The following is an 18,746-nucleotide window of genomic DNA, read 5'->3' as shown; positions in this document are numbered from 1 at the left end:
TTCTGTCTTCATGAGCTGCTCTGAATTTGCTTGATTTCTTGATCTCAGATAGATTTGCCTTGGTTTTGCTGAATTTTTAACTGTTGTATTGAACCATTCTAACTAGAGAATCTTACATTTTTCTTAATTAACATTGCTATTGCCCTTAAAAGTATTTTCCCATGAACTGGTGGGTTAGGTAACAAAAAGCCCGTAAACATCAGTCAAATAAATTATTTAATCGAAAGACTTAACAATAATAAGTACTTTGTTTTTAGGAAAGAACTGGAAAAACTGCGAAAAGATTTGGAAGAAGAGAAGGCAATGAGAAGCAATCTAGAGGTAATTCATTTCTTCCAGCATTGAGAGTTTAGTCAGCATAAACTGGATATGTTTTTCCCAACCCAACTGGATAATTGGTTTCTGTGCAAATTATGCTATACTACTTCAGTTGGACATATACACGATGTACTACTATTCAGTCACAAAAAAAGAATGAGATCCTGTCATTTGCAACAACATAGATGGAACTGGAGGTAATTGTGTTAAGTGAAATAAGCCAGGCATAGAAAGACAAACTGCGTGTTCCAACTTATTTGTGGGAGCTAAAAAAAAAATTTAAAAAATTGAACTCATAGAGAACAGGAAGATGGTTACCAGAGGGTGGGAAGGGTGTTATGGAATTAATTAGTGGCAAGGTATTCTTTTGAAATTGGAATCAGTCCTCTTAAACCCTGCCTCTGCTTTATCAACTAAGTTTACATGTTGTAAATCTTTTGTTATTTCCACAATATTCACAGCATCTTCACCAGCAGTAGATTCCACCTCACAAAACTTTCTTTGCTGATCCAAAAGAAGCAACTCCTCATTTGTTCAAGTTTGATCCACTTTTAATTCTCATTCTTTTGCTATTTTTACCACATCTTCATTTATTTTCTCCACTGAAGTCTTCAACCCTCAAAGTCGTCCCTGGGGATTGGAATCATCTTCCAAACTCCTGTTAATATTGACGTTTTGACTTTCTCCTATGAATCGTGAATGTTCGTAGTGGCATCTAAACTGATGAATTTTTTTCCAGAAGGCTTTCAGTTTATTTGCCTACATTTATCAGAGGAATCACTATCAATGGCAGCTATAGCCTTCCAAAATGTGTATCTTAAATAATAAGAATTGAAAATCTAAATGTCTCCTTCATTCATGGGCTACAGAATGGATGTTGTGTTAGCAGACACGAAAGTAACATTAATCTCCTTGTTCATTTCCATCAGAGCTCTTGGGTGACTACGGGCATTGTCAGTGAGCATGCATATTTTAAAAATAATCTTTTTTTTTTTTTTTTCTGAGCAATAGGTCTCAACCGTGGGCTTAAAATATTCAGTAAATCATGCTGTAAACAGATGTGCTGTTATCCAGGCTTTGTTGTTCCATTTATAGAGCATAGGCAGAGTAGATTTAGCATAATTCTTAAGGGCCAAGGATTTTCAGAATGATAAGTATGTGATGGTTTCCATTAAAGCTACCAGCTGCATTCACCCATTGACTTCTCTCTAGTTGTGGAAGTCCTAGATGATATCTTCTTTCAATAGAAGGCTGTTTTACCTCCACTGAAAATTTGTTTCCTGTAGCCAACTTCATCAGTGATCTTGGCTAGATCTTCCGGATGACTTACTGCAGCTTCTACATTAGCACTTGCTTTACCTTCCACTTTTATGTCATGGAGATGGCTTCTTTTCTTAAACCACACGAACCAACCTCTGCTACCTTAAACTTTTCCTCTGCCACTTCCTCACCTCTGTTCGGCCTTCAAAGAATTGAAGAGAGTTAGGGCCTCACTCTGGATTAGGCTTTGGCTTAAGGTAATGTTACAGTTGGTTTGATCTTCTATCTAGACCACTCAAACTTTCCTTCATATCAACAATAAGGCTGTTAAGCTTTCTTATTATTCATATGTTCACTGGAGTAGCACTTTTAATTTTCTTCAAAAACTTTTCCTTTGCAATCAAAACTTGGCTGTTTGGGGTAAAAGGCCAATCTCTTGACCTGCTGTGGCTTTCAACATTGCCTTCCCCTCTGAGCTTAATCATTTCTAACTTTTTATTTAATGTGAGAGGGATGTGATTATTTCTTTCACTTGAACACTTAGAGGCCATTTTCGGGTTATTAATTGGCCTAATTTTATTATTAGGCCTGTTCTGTCTCAGATAATAGGGAAGGCCAAGTAGAGGAGGAGAGAGAAGAAAGGCCGATCAGTGTAGCAGTTAGAACACACATGACGTTTATCAGTTAAGTTTGCTGTTTTATATGGATGCGGTTCATGACACCCCAGAACAATTACAATATTAACATCAAAGATCACTAATCACAAATCACCATAACATATATAATTACAGTGAAAACATTTGAAATATTGTGAAAATTGTCAAAATGTGGACACAGTGATACAAAGTGATCACATATTGTTGGAAAAATGACATTTATAATAGAGTTGCTCAACATAGGATTACCACAAGCCTTTGACTGTAGACAATGCAGTATCTGTGAAGCACAGCAAAACGAAGTACAGTAAAACCAGGTATCCCTGTAGTTCTCTCTTCTGTGCAGTTAAGCTATTTTCATTCTTTGCTCAGGGACAGGACTGGTGGTGGTGACAGATGTCTGTGGATTCACTGCCTCCCATTTTTAACTTAAGAGTTTATCTTAATTCTCCACTGATGATTGGGAATATCAACTATTTCCTTTATCTTTCTTACCTTTCTTTTTCTCCTCACCAATGTTTATCTTCATTTGCATTATTCTTTCTGCATATCTCAGAGAAAGTTGTATCCTACCTTTTTTTAGAGACTCTTCCCATTGTTTAAGTATTTCATACTCCCTTCTGTTTTTTAATCTGCCTCATTACTTACCCTGTTTCTTTTGTCAGCAGTTTGTGGAACAAGAGAGAATTTGGGACTTGCAGTTGGAAAACCTTGGCTCTTATCCTGAGAATCAACTAACTTTTTTGTTTTAAACTGTGTATTAGTTAGGCTTAGCATTTTCTGCACCTTATCTCATTAGACACACATAACAACATGTAAGGATTATTGTTCCTATTATAAGATTGAAAAAAGTAGGGTTCGAATGATAGTGTTAGGCTGCTCTTGCATTGCTATAAAGAAATACCTGAGACTGGATAATTTATAAAGAAAAGAAATTTAATTGGCTCATGCTTCTACAGGCTGTACAGGAAGAAGCATGGTTTCTGCATCTGCTCACCTTCTGGGGAGGCCTCAGGGAGCTTTTACTCATGGTGAAAGGTCAAGTAGGGGCACACATTTCACATGGTGAGAAAGGGAGTAAGAGAGAGAGTGGGAGGGGCCACACACTTTTAAACAACTAAATCTTATGTGAACTTACTCATCATGAAGGGGGTGATCCAAACATGGATCATCTAAACACCCCATGATCCAAATACCTCTCACCTGGCCCAACCTCCAATACTGGGGATTACTTTTAATCTGAGATTTGATGGGGACAGATCCAAATCATATCAATGATTAACAGCAGTGGAGCTGAAATTTTAAATATATATATATATATATATATATATATATATTTTTTTTTTTTTTTTTTTTTTTTTTTGAGATGGAGTCTCACTCTGTTGCTTAGGCTGGAGTGCAGTGGTGCGAACTTGGCTCACTGCAAGCTCCACCTCCTGGGTTCACGCCGTTTTCCCACCTCAGCCTCCCGAGTAGCTGGGACTACAGGTGCCCACCATCACACCCGGCTAGTTTTATTTTTGTATTTTTAGTAGAGACGGGGTTCCACCGTGTTAGCCAGGATGGTCTTGATCTCCTGACCTCGTGATTCGCCCACCTCAGCCTCCCAAAGTGCTGGGATTACAGGTGTGAGCCACCGCGCCTGGCCCTTTTTTTTTTTTTTTTTTTTTGAGATGAAGTCTTGCTGTTACCCAGGCTGGAGTCCAATGGTGCGATCTTGGCTCACTGCGACCACCACCTCCCAGGTTCAAGCAGTTCTCCTGCCTCAGCCTCCCGAGTAGCGAGGTCTACAGGCATGCGCCACCAAACCCAGCTAATTTTTTTTGTATTTTTAATAGAGATGGGGTTTTGTCATGTTGGCCAGGCTGATCTCAAACTCCTGACCTCAGGTGATCCACCTGCCATGGCCCCCCAAAGTACTGGGATTACAGGCATGAGCCACTGCACCTGGCCTTAAAAATGTTTTTTAACAGAAGCAACCAATCTTCAGAACCTTTGCACTTCAGGATTAAATTATACTGTGTGAACTTAGACAAGTCACTTAACCTCCTTTAGCTTTAGTTGTTGAGATAATTTATGTGAAAGTACTTTGTAAATTATAAAACTTGATTTTATCCTTATTTCCAACATTATCCTCTATTGGCAGCTTTACTACTTTGCATGAAAATACTTGACTTTTTCCATTATTCAGAATCAAAGAATAGCCTCCATTTGGGTCTAGCTGCGTTCTTGATGTACTGCAGTTACTTTCTCTTTTCACTTGAGGTTCGTTTGTTGAAATATGAAAATAACCCCCATCCTCTTAAAAATAGTCTACTTTTGTGGTCTCTGATTTTTCACCTTCAGTTCAGTCTGTAACCCTTTGCATCTTAGGTTAGGTTTACTGATGCCAAATTCAAGGTCTTTTATTCAGTTCCTGCAACATACCACTTTTTTTTTTTTTTCTACCATTGCCACTCTGTCAAAGGTTTGTCTTGGTTTAGATGATACTACATCCTATTGTCTCTAATTTCTCCATCTCCTCTTCCTTCCTTTTTTACTTTTTAAATTTTGTTTTTAGAGACAGGGAGTCACTCTGTCACGCAGTCTAGAATACAGTGAAACAATCATAGCCCACTGCAGCCTCAAGCTCCTGGGATCAAGTGATCCTCCCGCCTCAGCCTCCCAAGTAGCTGAGACTACAGGCATGCACTTTCATGCCTGGTTAATTTTTCAGTTTTTTGTAGGGACTGGTTCTCACCATGTTGCCCAGGTTGATCTTGAACTCCTGGCCTCAAGTGATCCTCCCACTTTGGCCTCCCAAAGTGATAGGATTAAAGGTATGAGCCACCATGCCTGGCCTTCCTCTTCCTTCCTTATAACCTAAATGTAAATATTCCTTCACTGGTATCCTTGGCTTTTCTGTTTGAGCATTCACATTTTGAATTCATCTGTACTCATGAATCTAATGATTAGCTCTGTACCTCTCCCCTCTAAATCAAATTCGTATTTTCCCAGCTTGTATCCTATGTTTCTGGCTTTTTGTCCCCCCTGGATGTTTCATCATGAACTTAGATTTAGCATGTCCTCAGTTAAATTTATCGTCTTCCTTTCCTGTTGTTTTGATTTCCTGTTTCTGTTGATAATTTCTGTTGCCCTTATAGTCATATAGACATGGTACTTTGTACGTGGTTCTCTTCTAGTTCCATTCACTTTTAGTAATTATTACCTCCTAATCTTTATGTCTTTATCCCCACTATATCTTGTTCTGATGCTTATTATCTTCTGCTTAGCTTTCTTGAGTACTCTAATTTAATCTCAGATTAACCTTTCCTTCATCAAGTACTTTCAAGAGCTTTCCATTACATGCTGAATAAAGTTCCAACAACTTACTATATGAGGTGTTTTTATATTTTGGTCCTAGTTATCTTTATTTACTTGCTGATCCTCCTCCATTGTACCTCTTACAATTGATATGTCTGAATTTTTATTCTTACTGTGTTTTCTTGGATTGTCCTTTTGTCTCATCTTCTAATGCCCACATTCTACAGATTCTCAAGGCCCTGCTCAATTACCTTCATTAAATTGATATTAGTCTGTCTCTGATTAAAAGTAATTTAGTGGCCGGGTGCAGTGGCTCAACCTGTAATCCCAGCACTTTGGGAGGCCAAGGTGGGTGGATCACCTGAGATCAGGAGTTCGAGACCAGTCTGGCCAACATGGCGAAACCTTGCCTCTACTAAAAAAATACAAAAATTAGCTGGGCATGGTGGTACAAATCTGTAATCCCAGCTACTAGGCTGAGGCATGAGAATCAGTTGGACCCAGGAGGCAGAGGTTGCTGTGAGCCGAGATCATGCCACTGTACTCCAGCCTGGGTGACAGAACGAGATTCTGTCCCCCAAAAAAGTGGTATTCTTCCAAATTTGCAAGACTTGTAGTTTTGTAAGAGATGTATATATAATAACTTTCTATGTTTTCACTGTTAGAGTATGTACTTATTCTACCTGTCTTCGAGACTGTAAGGTTGTTTGGGTAGGATCCATGTCTTTTTTATCTTTGCTCATTGCTCCTAACACAGTGCTGTATACATATTAGATATCTAATACATTATTATTGACAAATTAATCAAAGTGTACATGTTAAAAGTGTGTCTTAATTCACAGCATGTAATATGGTAGATATTGAGAAATTTTTAAGTGTTTTTTGACTTTTTTCTCACATTTTATATATACATGTTTATATTCATACATGAAAATAAGATAATGAGACAAGTAAGAGGAACTTAATAGTGTTAAACTTGTATATCTGACTTAATTTGCCATAAAAATTATGACAAGAGTCAAGTTGTTTCTCTTTTGGATAACTTAATATGATTTTATTTTTCTAGCAAAGTCAGCTGTTACTTGGCCTCACACTGACTTGTATTACATATATATTTTTTCTTTTGTTACAGGTAGAGTTTTACCCTGTATTTGTAAAAGCACACCTAAGGCACTAAAGTTTTAGAATAATTTATTTAAAGGAGAAAGATGTTTCTCCAAAGATTAAAAATAGTACTTTAATGTTAACGTTATACAGTATTATAATGTTCACTAAAAATGAACAATGAACATACAAAGAGAAACTCTAGCAGTGTATTTGCATGATAACTAATTTTTTTTCCTAATTTTATTGGGGTACAGGTGATATTTGGTTACATGAGTGAGTTCTTTAGTGGTGATTTGTGAGATTTTAGTGCACCCATCACCTGAGCAGTATAATACTACACCGTATTTGTAGTATTTTATCCCTCGCCCCCTTCCCACTCTTCAACTCAAGTCCCCAGAGTCTGTTGTATCATTCTTATGCCTTTGCTTCCTCATAGCCTAGCTCCCACATGTCCATGAGAACATACAATGTATTGATTTTCCATTCCTGAGTTACTTCATTAGAATAATAGTCTCCAATTTCATCAAGGTCACTGCAGATGCTGTTAATTCATTCCTTTTTTTGGCTAAGTAGTAGTCCATCATATATATCACAGTTTCCTTATCCACTCATTGATTGATGGGCATTTGGTTTGGTTCCATGATTTTGCTATTGTGAATCTTGCTGCTATAAACGTGTGCAAGTATATTTTCCGAATAATGACTACTTTTCCTCTGGGTAGATACCTAGTAGTGGGATTGCTGGATCAAACAATAACAAATATTGTTATCTAGATAACAGTAGAACTACTGTTAGTTCTTAAAGGAATCTCTGCACTGTTTTCTATAGTGGCTGTACTAGTTTACATTCCCACCAGCAGTGTAGAAGTGTTCCCTGATCACCTCATCCATGCCAACATCTGCTGTTTTTTGATTTTTGATTATGGCCATTCTTGCAGGAGTAAGGTGGTATCGCATTGTGGTTTTGATTTACATTTCTCCAATCATTAGTGATGTTGAGCATTTCTTCATATGTTTCTTGGCCATTTGCACATCTTTTTTTGAGGATTGTCTATTCATGAACTTAGCCCACTTTTTGATGGGATTGCTTTTTCTTACTGATTTGTTAGAGTTTGTTGTAGATTCTGGATATTAGTCCTTTGTCAGATGTATAGATTGTGAAGATTTTCTCCCACTCTGTGGGTTGTCTGTTTACTCTGTTGACTGTTCCTTTTGCCATGCAAAAGCTCTTTAATTAGGTCTCAGCTATTTGTCTTTGTTTTTATTACATTTGCTTTTGGGCTCTTGGTCATGAAATCCTTGCCTATGCCAATAACTAGAAGGGTTTTCTATTGTTATCTTTGAGAATTTTTATAGTTTCAGGTCTTAGGTTTTAGTCCTTAATCCATCTTGAGTTCATTTCTGTATAAGGTGAAAGATGAGGATCCAGCTTCATTCTCCTACATGTGACTAGCCAGTTATCCCAGCACCATTTGTTGAAAGGGGTGTCCTTTATGTTTTTGTTTGCTTTGTCGAAGAGCAGTTGGCTGTAAGTATTTGGGTTTATTTCTGAGTTCTCTGTTCTGTTCCATTGGTCTATGTGCCTATTTTTATATCAGTACTATGCTGTTTTGGTGACTGTGGCTTTATAGTATAGTTTGAAATGAGGTAGTGTGATGCCTCCAGATTTGTTCTTTTTCCTTAGTCTTGCTTTGGCTATGCAGGCTTTTTTTTGTTCCATATGAATTTTAGAATTGTTTTTTCTAATTCTGTGAAGAATGATGGTGGTATTTTGATGGGAATTGCCTTGAATTTATACATAGCTTTTGACAGTGTGGTCATTTTCACAGTATTGATTCTACCCATCCATGAGCATGGGATGCGTTTTCATTTGTGCCATCTGTGATTTCTTTCAGCAGTGTTTGTAGTTTTCCTTGTAGAGGTCTTTTGACTCCTTGGTTAATTCTTAAGTATTTTATTTTATTTTATTTTTTGCAGATATTGTAAAAGGAGTTGAGTTCTTGATTTGATTATCTGCTTGGTTGCTATTGGTATATAGAAGAGCTACTGATTTGTGGACATTAATCTTTTACCCAAAACTTTGCTGAATTGTTTTATCAGTTCTAGGAGCTTTCTGAAGGAGTCTTTAGGGTTTCCAAGGTAAATGATTGTATCGTCAGCAAACAATGACAGTTTGACTTCCACTTTTTTGATTTGGATGCCGTTTGTTTATTTTTCTGCTCTGGTTGTTCTGGCTAGGACTTCCAGTACTATGTTGAAGAGGAGTGGTGAGAGCAGACATCCTCGTGCTGTTTCAGTTCTCAGAGGGAATGCTTTCAACTTTTCCCTATTCAGTATTATATTGGCTGTGGGTTTGTCATAGATGGCTTTTATTACATTGAGGTATATCCCTTGTATGCCAGTTTTGCTGAGAGTTTTAATCATAAAGGGATGCTGGGTTTTGTCGAACTTTTTTTGCATCTATTGAGATATGTGATTTTTGTTTTTAATTCTGTTTATATGGTATGTCACATTTATTGACTTGTGTATGTTAAACCATCCCTGCATCCCTGATATGAAACCCACTTGATCATGGTTGATTATCTTTTTGCTATGTTGTCGGATTCGGTTAGCTAGTATTTTGTTAAGGATTTTAACATCTATGTTCATCAAAGATACTGGTCTGTAGTTTACATTTTTGGTTATGTCTTTTTCTGGTTTTGGTATTAGGGTGATGCTGGCTTCATAGAATGAATTAGGGAGGGTTCCTTCTTTCTCTGTCTTGTGGAATAGTGTCGAAAGGATTCGTACCCATTCTTCTTTGAATGTCTAGTAGAAATCTGCTGTTAATCCATCTGGTCCTGGGCTTGTTTTTAGTAATTTTTTAATTACCATTTCAAATTTGCTGCTTGTTACTGGCTTGTTAAGGATCTCTAATTCTTCCTGATTTAAGCTAGGAGGGTTGTATTTTTCCAGAAATTCATCCATCTCTTCTACGTTTTCTAGTTTTATGTGCATAATGGTGTTCATAGTACCCTTGAATGATCTTTTGTATTTCTGTGGTGTCAGTTTTAATATCTCCTGTTTTGTTTCTTAGTGAGGTTATTTGGATTTTCTCTCTTCTTTTCTTGGTTGATCTTACTAATGGTCTATCAATTTTATTTATCTTTTCAAAGAACCAGGTTTTTGTTTCATTTATCTTTTGTATTTTTTGTTGTTGTTGTTTTAATTTTATTTAGTCCTTCTCTGATCGTGGTTATTTCCTTTCTTCTGCTGGGTTGGGTTTGGTTTCTTCTTGTTTCTCCAGTTCTTGTGGCGTGACCTTAGAGTGTCAGTTTGTGCTGTTTCAGTCTTTTTGATGAAGGTGTTGAGGGTTATTAAGTTTTCTCTTAGCACTGCGTTTGCTGTATTACAGAGATTTTGGTAGGTTGTGTCATTATTGTCGTTCAGTTTGAATAATTTTTTAATTTCCATCTTGATTTTATTTTTGACCCAGTGCTCATTCAGGAACACGTTATTTAATTTCCATGTATTTGTCTGGTTTTGAAGGTTCCTTTTGGACTTGATTTCCCGTTTTATTGTACTGTGGTCTGAGAGAGTGCTTGACATGATTTCAGTTATCTTAAATTTATTGAGGCTCATTTTATGGCCTATCATATGGTTTATCTTGGAGAAAGTTCCATGTGCTATTGAATAGAATGTATATTCTGCGGTTGTTGGATGAAATATTCTGTATATATCTGTTAAGTCTATTTGTTCTAAGGTATAGTTTAAATACATTCTTTCTTTGTTGACTTTCTGTCTTGATGACTTGTCTAATGCTGTCAGTGGAGTATTGAATTCCCCTACTATTACTGTGTTGCTGTCTAATCTCATTTCTTAGGTCTATTAGTAATTGTTTTGTAAATTTGGGACCTCCAGTGTTAGGTGCCTATACGTTTAGGATTGTGATATTTTACTGTTGGACAAGGCCTTTTAGCATTATATTATGTCCGTCTTTGTCTCTTTTAACTGCTGTTGCTTTAAAGTTTGTTTTGTCTGATGTAATAGCTACCCCTGCTCGCTTTTGGTGTCCATTTGCATGAAATGCCTTTTTCCAACCGTTCACTTGAAGTTTATGTGAGTCCTTTTATGTAGGTGAGTCTCCTGAAGGCAGCAGATGGTTGGTTGGTGAGTTCTTAACCATTCTGGAGTTCTGTATCTTTTAAGTGGAACATGTAGACCATTTATATTCAATGTTAATAATGAAATGTGATGTACTGTTGCATTCATTGTGCTCTTTGTTGCCTGTGTACTTTGTTTTTTTGTTTTTTGTTTTTGCTTTTTAACTTGTAGTTTTGTTTTATAGTTCCTATGTGATTCATGCTTTAAAGAGGTTCTGTTCTGATGTGCTTCTAGGATTTGTTTCAAGATTTAGAGCAACTTTTAGCAGTTCTTGTAGTGGTGGCTTGGTAATAGCGAATCCTCTCACCATTTGTCTGAAAAAGACTATCTCTCCTTCATGTGTGAAGCTTAGTTTCCTTGGGTACAAAATTCTTGGCTAATTGTTTTCTTTGAGGAGGCTGAAGATAGGGCCCCAATCCCTTCTAACTTGTAGGGTTTCTGTTGAGAAATCTTCTGTTAATCTAATAAGTTTTCCTTTATAGGTTACCTAGTGCTTCTGTCTGACAGCTCCTATGATTATTTCCTTTACCTTAACTTTGGATAACCTGGTAACAATGTGCCCAGGTGATGATCTTTTTGTGATGAATTTCCCAGGTGTTTTCTTTGTGCTTCATATATTTGGATGTCTAAGACTCTAGCAAGGCCAGGGAAGTTTTCCTCAACTATTGCCCCAAATGTGTTTCCAAGCTTTTAGATTTCTCTTCTTCCTTAGGGAACACCAATTATTCTTAGGTTTGGTTGTTTAATATAATCCCAGACTTCTTGGAGGCTTGGTTCATATTTTCTTGTTCTTTTTTCTTTGCATTTGTTGGATTGGGTTAATTCTAAGACCTGGTCTTCAAACTCTGAATTTCTTTCTTCTGCTTGTTCAGTTCTATTGCTGAGACTTTCCAGAGCATTTTGCATTTCTAAAAGTGTGTCCAAAGTTGCCTGAATTTTTTATTTTTATTTTTTCTTTAAGCTATTTATTTCCTTGAATCTTTCTCCCTTCACTTCTTGCATCGTTGTTTGGATTTCCTTGCACTGGGTTTCGCCTTTCTCTAGTGCCTCCCTGATTAGCTTAATGACTAACCTCCTGAATTCTTTTTCAGGTAAGTCAGGGATTTCTTCTTGGTTTGGATCTATTGGTGGTGAACTCGTGTGATCTTTTGAGGGTGTTGAAGAGCCTTGTTTTGTCATATTACCAGAGTTGGTTTTCTGGTTCCTTCTCATTTGGGTAGGCTCTGTCAGAGGGAAGGTCTAGGGCTGAAGACTGTTCTTCAGATTCTTTTGTCCCACTGGGTGTTCCCTTGATATAGTACTCTCCACCTTTTCCTACAGGTGTGGCTTACTGTGAGCCTAACTGCAGTGATGGTTGTCTTTCTTCTGGGTCTAGCCACCCAGTGATTCTACCAGGCTCCAGGCTGGTACTAGGGGTTATTTGCAGAGACTCTTGTGATGTGAAGTGTCTATGGGGGTCTCAGCCGTGGATACCAGTGCCTGTTCCAGTGGAGGTGGCGGGCAGGGGGGTTCAATGGACTCCGTGAGGGTTCTTAGCTTTGGTGGTTTAATGTTCTATTTTTGAGCTAGTTGGCCTCCTGCCGGGAGGTGGCATTTTCCAGCAAGCATCAGCTATAGTAGTAGGGAGAGGGACCAGCAGTGGATGAGGACGTAGAACTCCCAAGATTATATGCCCTTAGTCTTCTACTACCAGAGTGGGTAGGGAAGGACTATCAGGTGGGAGCAGGGCTAGGCATGTCTGAGCTCATGCTCTTCTCGGGCCGGTCTTGCTGTGGCTGCTGTTGGAGATGAAGGTGAGATTCCCAGGTCACTGGAGTTGTGTACCTGGGAGGATTATGGCTGCCTCTCTGCTGAATCATGCAGGTTGTCGGGGAAGTAGGGGAAAGCTGGCAGTCAAAGGCCTCACCCAGCTCCCACACAAACTGAAGGGCCAGTCTCAGTCCTACCATGCCTCCCCCAACAGCCCTGTTTCCAGATGGTGGGCGAGATGGGCCTGAAAACTTGCCCCAGGCTACCCGCCTTCTAGCTGTGAAAGAAAAGGGCTTGATTCTTCCCTCCCCTGTGGAGTCTGTAAGATTTGCCCCCCTACCCAGAGTTGTGGCCAGGAGGTTTCTTGCCCCATTCAAATTGTTAAGTTTAGCTAGAGATTTCCTTTTCCCTGTGGAGTATTACCCCCTGCTCCTCTGGCCACCCTCCCTATGGATCCCTGTAGTGCCAGGCAGGAATGGCCTGCTTGGGGACTCAGCAAGCTCCCAGGGCCTTACAGCGCTTCCTCTACCCCCTGTATTTTGCTCAGCTCTCTAAATTGAGTCAGATCCAGGTGAAGTTGGAAACTTCTGCAAACAGACTTTCAGTTTCTCCAGTGGGGGTGTGTGTTCAGGAGAGGAGGGTCTCCCTTTCCCATTTCCACAGTTGGGGCACTCACAGTATTTGGGGTGTTTCCAGGTCCTGCAAGAGCAGTCCGCTTTCTTCAGAGGGTCTGTGGGTCCTCTCGGGATTGCTGGTTTGTTCTTGCAGTCTATCTGGAGCTAAAATTCACTATGCGAGCCTCCGCACGCTGTTCTGTCTGGAGCTACAATCTAGTCCTGCCTCATGTCCACCATGATGACCCCGTCCAGTAATAATTAAATGTATGTCACAAATAGCAGTTTACAACGAGTATTGCTGATTGTGCATGCAGTAGTAGCCTTCACACTCCCTACTCCCTCTTCTACCAGTTTGTTTTTCTTACCGCTTTCTGTATCTTTGTAATAAAGACTATAATAACAGATCAGGCTGACAATGAAAGGTATCATCTCAACACAAATTGAAAACAGGCTTGTTCTAGTCCAATGCTGCTAAAACATTGAGCTAATCATCATAATATTAAGAGAATCATATCAGGGAAGATCCTGAAAGTAATAAACTGTTCTTGAGTAGTTAAAATCTCTAAGGAGATTGTGAACATACAACAATTATACTTTTTGACTATGGCAAAGTCCTAATCATTGAATAATGTACTGTTTGTCAAAGCTAGCCAAAGCATGTATTGTTTATGTGCACTCTTGAGGAAGGTGATGCCATCAGGATAAGGCAAGGCCTATATATTTCCTCATGCAGTGAAAGGTTAAAGATTATCAAAATGTTATGGAATTGAGAAGAGAAATCAGTATAAAAACTGTGGGCTTTAAACTCCTAAATCTTACCATGACAAGTCCTTTGTCACTTGTTAGTGTGGAACGTTGGCATCCTGTTTAATGTCTTTGAGCCTCAACTTAGCCATTTGAATATGTCAGTATTGAATAACTGTGTAGTTATTGTGCAAACTTAATGAACTGGTTTCCTTCTTCACAAATTCCTTAAGTTATGAATTTCTGTTAAGTGAAGAATGCCTTCTGCCTAAAGGTGGAAGATTCAGCACCTTGACTGAATCTTAGATATATTCCTGGGCTTTAAGATATTTAATGTAGTATATACTGGTTACAGATAAGTAATTGAAACCAAGTCAAGTGATTTAACCATAATTATAATTAAATATAATTAGTGAAAAACATGGAACTAAACAGGTATTTTCTTTATTCTTTTTACTGTTGTTTAATGTACCTTTGTTTAATTACAGATACATGTACATTTCTTAATTGGGTTTCAAGGATTCTTTTGTTCTTTGTAGGACTGACTGATTTTTTTTACAGCTTTAATTTTAAATGCTCACATTACTTAACATTTTTCTGGCTGAAAGGGCTATAATTGCTTTTTTCTTATTGTGACTGCCATTTAGGAACTTGCATTGTACTGTATTCAACTATATTATACCATGGGAAACTGGATTTTAGGTCTGGAAAAAAATCTGAAGGCTTGAAAGTATGATCACGTCTTAATGACATAGAATAAAATAAACTACTAAACTAAGGATATTTTATGTATTGCTCAATTTATGTTTTTTGTTTTAGATGGAAATAGAGAAGCTGAAAAAAGCTATCCTGTCTTCTTGAGGTAGTGTGGACCTGGTGTTCATAATGTTCCAGGGATTCAGAAGCAACACTATGAACTTCAGCTGACTTGTTACTTAAAAATTGTGAATGCTGGTGTTGTGATAAATATGAGTAAATGAAGTATAATATCTATAGAAACGTAGAGTGAGGGTGAATTTTTATATATATATATTTTGTTTTGCCAATATGAAGAAAAAGAGGCCTTATTTCTTAACTGTGCTGGGATTGCAAACACTTTTTTAAAAATTGTTTGCTTGAAAATACTACTGAATATACATAAATAAGAATGTGCACAGTAGTTTTTTTTTTATTGAAACTTGTATTATTTTTAAAGAGATCTATACTATAAATATGGTGATATATTTACAAGTAATCTGTAAGATACACTATTTGAGAGGGACAGATTAGCTTTTTAGTAACTATAGTCACTACTTTTTCCATAATACATAAGGGATATAAACTGTGTTTGTATGTGTATGTGTATATATATATATATTTTTACTTTTATCCTCTTACCCAAGGTTACACTGTTGTGCCTGTTTGTCTGCAATGCTGTTTATATTTTGGGTGATGAAATAGGAGTTTCCTAGCTATATAAACCAGATTACTCACCCATTCATATAGTAAGAACTAATGAATAATCAAAATAATTTCATCAACTTTTAGAATATTTTGTGTTGCTTGCACTATAGGAGTCATAAAAGGAACTTAGTTAAAATATGTTGAACTGTTAAACATTTGGGGAAATATGAACTGTATTTTAAATTTGTTAGGTCTGAAGAATCTAAAAGTGTTAATTTAACCCTTAACTTGTGCCTAGAAACTACAGCACATATAAAATATGTAAACACCAGCCTATTGCTGTACTTTTCTGCTATTTTACAGTCTCAAATATTGCTCATTATCTTGTCAATTTCATTCCTCTCCTTCTGACTTTTAATAATGGTAATAGGAAAACAAAACCCAGAGCTTTTCAGAACTTCAGTGTGAGGTTTCCTATTTTGACAAGTTATCTTGTAAATACTCAGGTTTTATGATGTATACTTTACCTGATAGACCAAACTAACTCATGGAGATATTTTAAACTATTATTTAGGTACAAACTTTATAATGAATGTTAGTATGTCATAAAATAAAACATTACAGCTTATTTAAAACCAAATATAGTTGAAGATATTTAAAATACATTTTCACAGAATGGATGAATTAGTTGTTTCTTCAGAGTTACTTATGAACAGTTGAATGCTTTAAAATGTTCTATCTGTAGGTAACATCTAAAAACACAAGTGGGTTTATTTAAATTTTTGAAATTTGAAATTTTTTATTTGCAAAAAATTAGGTTTTATGCTTTATTATATAGCAAATGAGTGTCAGATTTTTGAGTACCAGTGATTATGTTTCCATTTTTTTTAGTTTTAAACCACCAAACCAATATTTTGCCTTGACATTTTAATCTCATAATACAGAAATCTTATGTAAATGAAATTTTGTCATGTTTCAAATAAAGAGAACTGACGTAGAAAATAGGAATGCCAGTAAACAACATAATGTTTAATTTACAACTTACATTAGGGGTTTGGGGGATTGCTAATTATATATTGAGAATATATATTAGAACTCTTCAAAATGGGCTCTTCCAATGAGGTCACTACTGAACAAAATTGTTCCCTCCTCTTCTGTTAAATAGAATGGATTTAAATGACTAGTCAAATGAATTTTTTCCTTCTTGTTAAATAAATTAAATCTTATTTTCTTTTAATGACAAACCTTAGGTAAAATAAAAACATTGTAATCCTAGAAATTATCCTCCAGCTTTCTCACCTGAAAATCTATTGAAGCGATCCCTGGTCATCCTAATAATGGGATGAAGGAAGTTTCCAGCAGATTTCAGGCTGTTCTTAAAATTTTTGTTGGCCATTTTCTCACTAATACATAAAATCAAGATGCTTATGAGCATGAAAATGCATTTAAAGTTTTTGCTTGTGTACTCCTCAGTCAGAATAGAAAAATAACTGAAATACTTTTATCTTTCTGTCTTTGATAAAACAGTAAGGAAAACCAAACGAACCCAGGCCTGATGGGAAAAATGATTCCTTTATTCTAGCAATGTTACTCCTTGCTGTTGGTATGGGAAATTTTATTAATTTCTGTTACTAAAGTTCATATCACAAAATGATATGTAATAATAACCTTTACTTGGGGTAAGTCATGAATTTTTTTTCTACATGTGAGTATAAAAGACGAAAGTGAACAGCATGGAATCTCACTGCCAAATTATTAGTGAATGTATAGTTCATGTATTCTTTGAGACACACAGTATCATTAATTTCCGAATTGTATTTCAGTGTTATTTTTCGTGTGTGACCACTAAACTTCTGTCTTAATATAAAGCTGTTACCTTCTACAGAATTTAAGTCTGAAGATGTAAAGAGAGATCGGGCCTTGTGTAACAGAAGATACTCTTTTTTCTGCTCTTACTGTGATCACAGAAAAATAAAAAATCCAAATGCTCTCTAGATTTGTTGATAAACATTTTATGCCTGCATTTAAACTTGAAATGTATGAGCAGAATGAGACAATCAGTTAAATCAGAAATGAGAAGTATTATAATGTAATGGCCTTGTTTTGCTGTAGCAATAAAATGACCAAGTGCAATGACTTGATTTAATAAAATCATATTTTAAAAGCTGCTGCTATGAATATTTTTGGCTATGAAATTTTACCCTGACTTGCTTTCAGTAACTCTTAAGTAATGCAGTTGATGTTGTAACCTAACATTCCAAAAAAAAAAAAAAAAAATTGAAAGGGGGAATCTCAAAATAGTATATACTTCACTAACTTGTTTACAGGTGCTGTATAAAAAGCATGCTTCTCTCTCGAAAAATTAATAATAAAGGATTTTATTGCCAGTTGTGTCAGTCTTTATTGGTTATTTTTTGTTAACTTTAGCATTTGTGTATTGCAGAGTATGATGAAAATTATATTACTTCAATTCCCAAATACAAGAATAAATAGTAAACTGAAAACGTTAAAAATGCTAGACCTGTATGACTTTTACTGAACTTTTCTGAGTCTGGTTTTTAATCTGAAACTGAGATAATTTCTACTTTACAAGATTATGGGGAGAATTTGAAATAGTTTATCTAAAGGGCTTTATACTATGCTTGGCATAGAGTAGTTTAAAAAAAAAAATTGAGGCTGCTGTTTTACCCTTCTAAAAAGCATTTTACAGTGATGGATGTGATATAAATTAGATGGATAAGGTTAAGAAAAAGGAGGCATTGTACATCCTTTCCTAGATGCTCCTTTCATTTGTATTATATTGTTCAAAGGGAAGCTGCTACCATCTTACCGATTCTACCTCCTTGACCACCCAGGAATTATCCCTTGAGAGAGTACTTGGCTCAAACTGAGTTACTGAGTTAATCAGAGAATGAAATTTTTAAAATTGGAAACAAAAAAGCTAATCTCAGCATGGGAGCTCTCCACAGTTCTGTTTTTTCTGTCATCTGGAAAAAGCTGATTTGAAAAACAAAATTTAGTAGAGCATTGATAGATGGAAACAGAATCTGGAAGGACTTTGAAACTGATTGTAGCTGTTGCTGAGTCTCGGGTGTCTATTTCTTGGTTCTTTAAATAAGCTCAAACTTACTCATAAAAGCTTGTTGGGTTTCTGAACTCATAACCAAAAAAGCCCTAATAAATGCAAAAAACAAGATGAAACCAGGGGAACATGAAGGTCCACATACTTTTGCTGAACATAGATCACATATAGCTTTAGAGATTCTAGAAGTGTGCTGGAAGATTTGAAACAGAAGGAATAGGACACTCTAAAGCAATGTGGAAAATTGATGTGTCAGATAAGATTTTTAAAATCTTATTTAAAACATTTCTAGTTCTTACTGGCTTTTATAAGCGCTAGACAAAACACTTTGGAGGCATATAATGGTAAAGTTTTGGACTATAGAATTTGTGTTTGAAAAGTGCAG

General features: G+C 36.5%; 1 protein-coding gene across 2 annotated transcripts in view; it reads left to right on the top strand.

Annotated features, from left to right (window-relative positions):
- Positions 1-17,666, top strand: part of CD2AP (CD2 associated protein) — a 155,380-nt gene extending 137,714 nt beyond the window's left edge. For both annotated transcript variants that reach the window (XM_010386622.2, XM_010386623.2), the window contains exons 17-18: positions 258-321; positions 14,716-17,666. In XM_010386622.2, the coding sequence (XP_010384924.1) occupies positions 258-321; positions 14,716-14,757 (106 nt within the window). In that variant the 3' untranslated portion in view covers positions 14,758-17,666. The remainder of the gene's footprint in view (positions 1-257; positions 322-14,715) is intronic.
- The last annotated feature ends 1,080 nt before the right edge of the window (positions 17,667-18,746 follow it).

The sequence above is a fragment of the Rhinopithecus roxellana genome, chromosome 4, assembly GCF_007565055.1.
Source record: "Rhinopithecus roxellana isolate Shanxi Qingling chromosome 4, ASM756505v1, whole genome shotgun sequence".
NCBI lineage: Eukaryota > Metazoa > Chordata > Mammalia > Primates > Cercopithecidae > Rhinopithecus > Rhinopithecus roxellana.
This window is presented reverse-complemented; position numbering and strand designations above follow the sequence as displayed.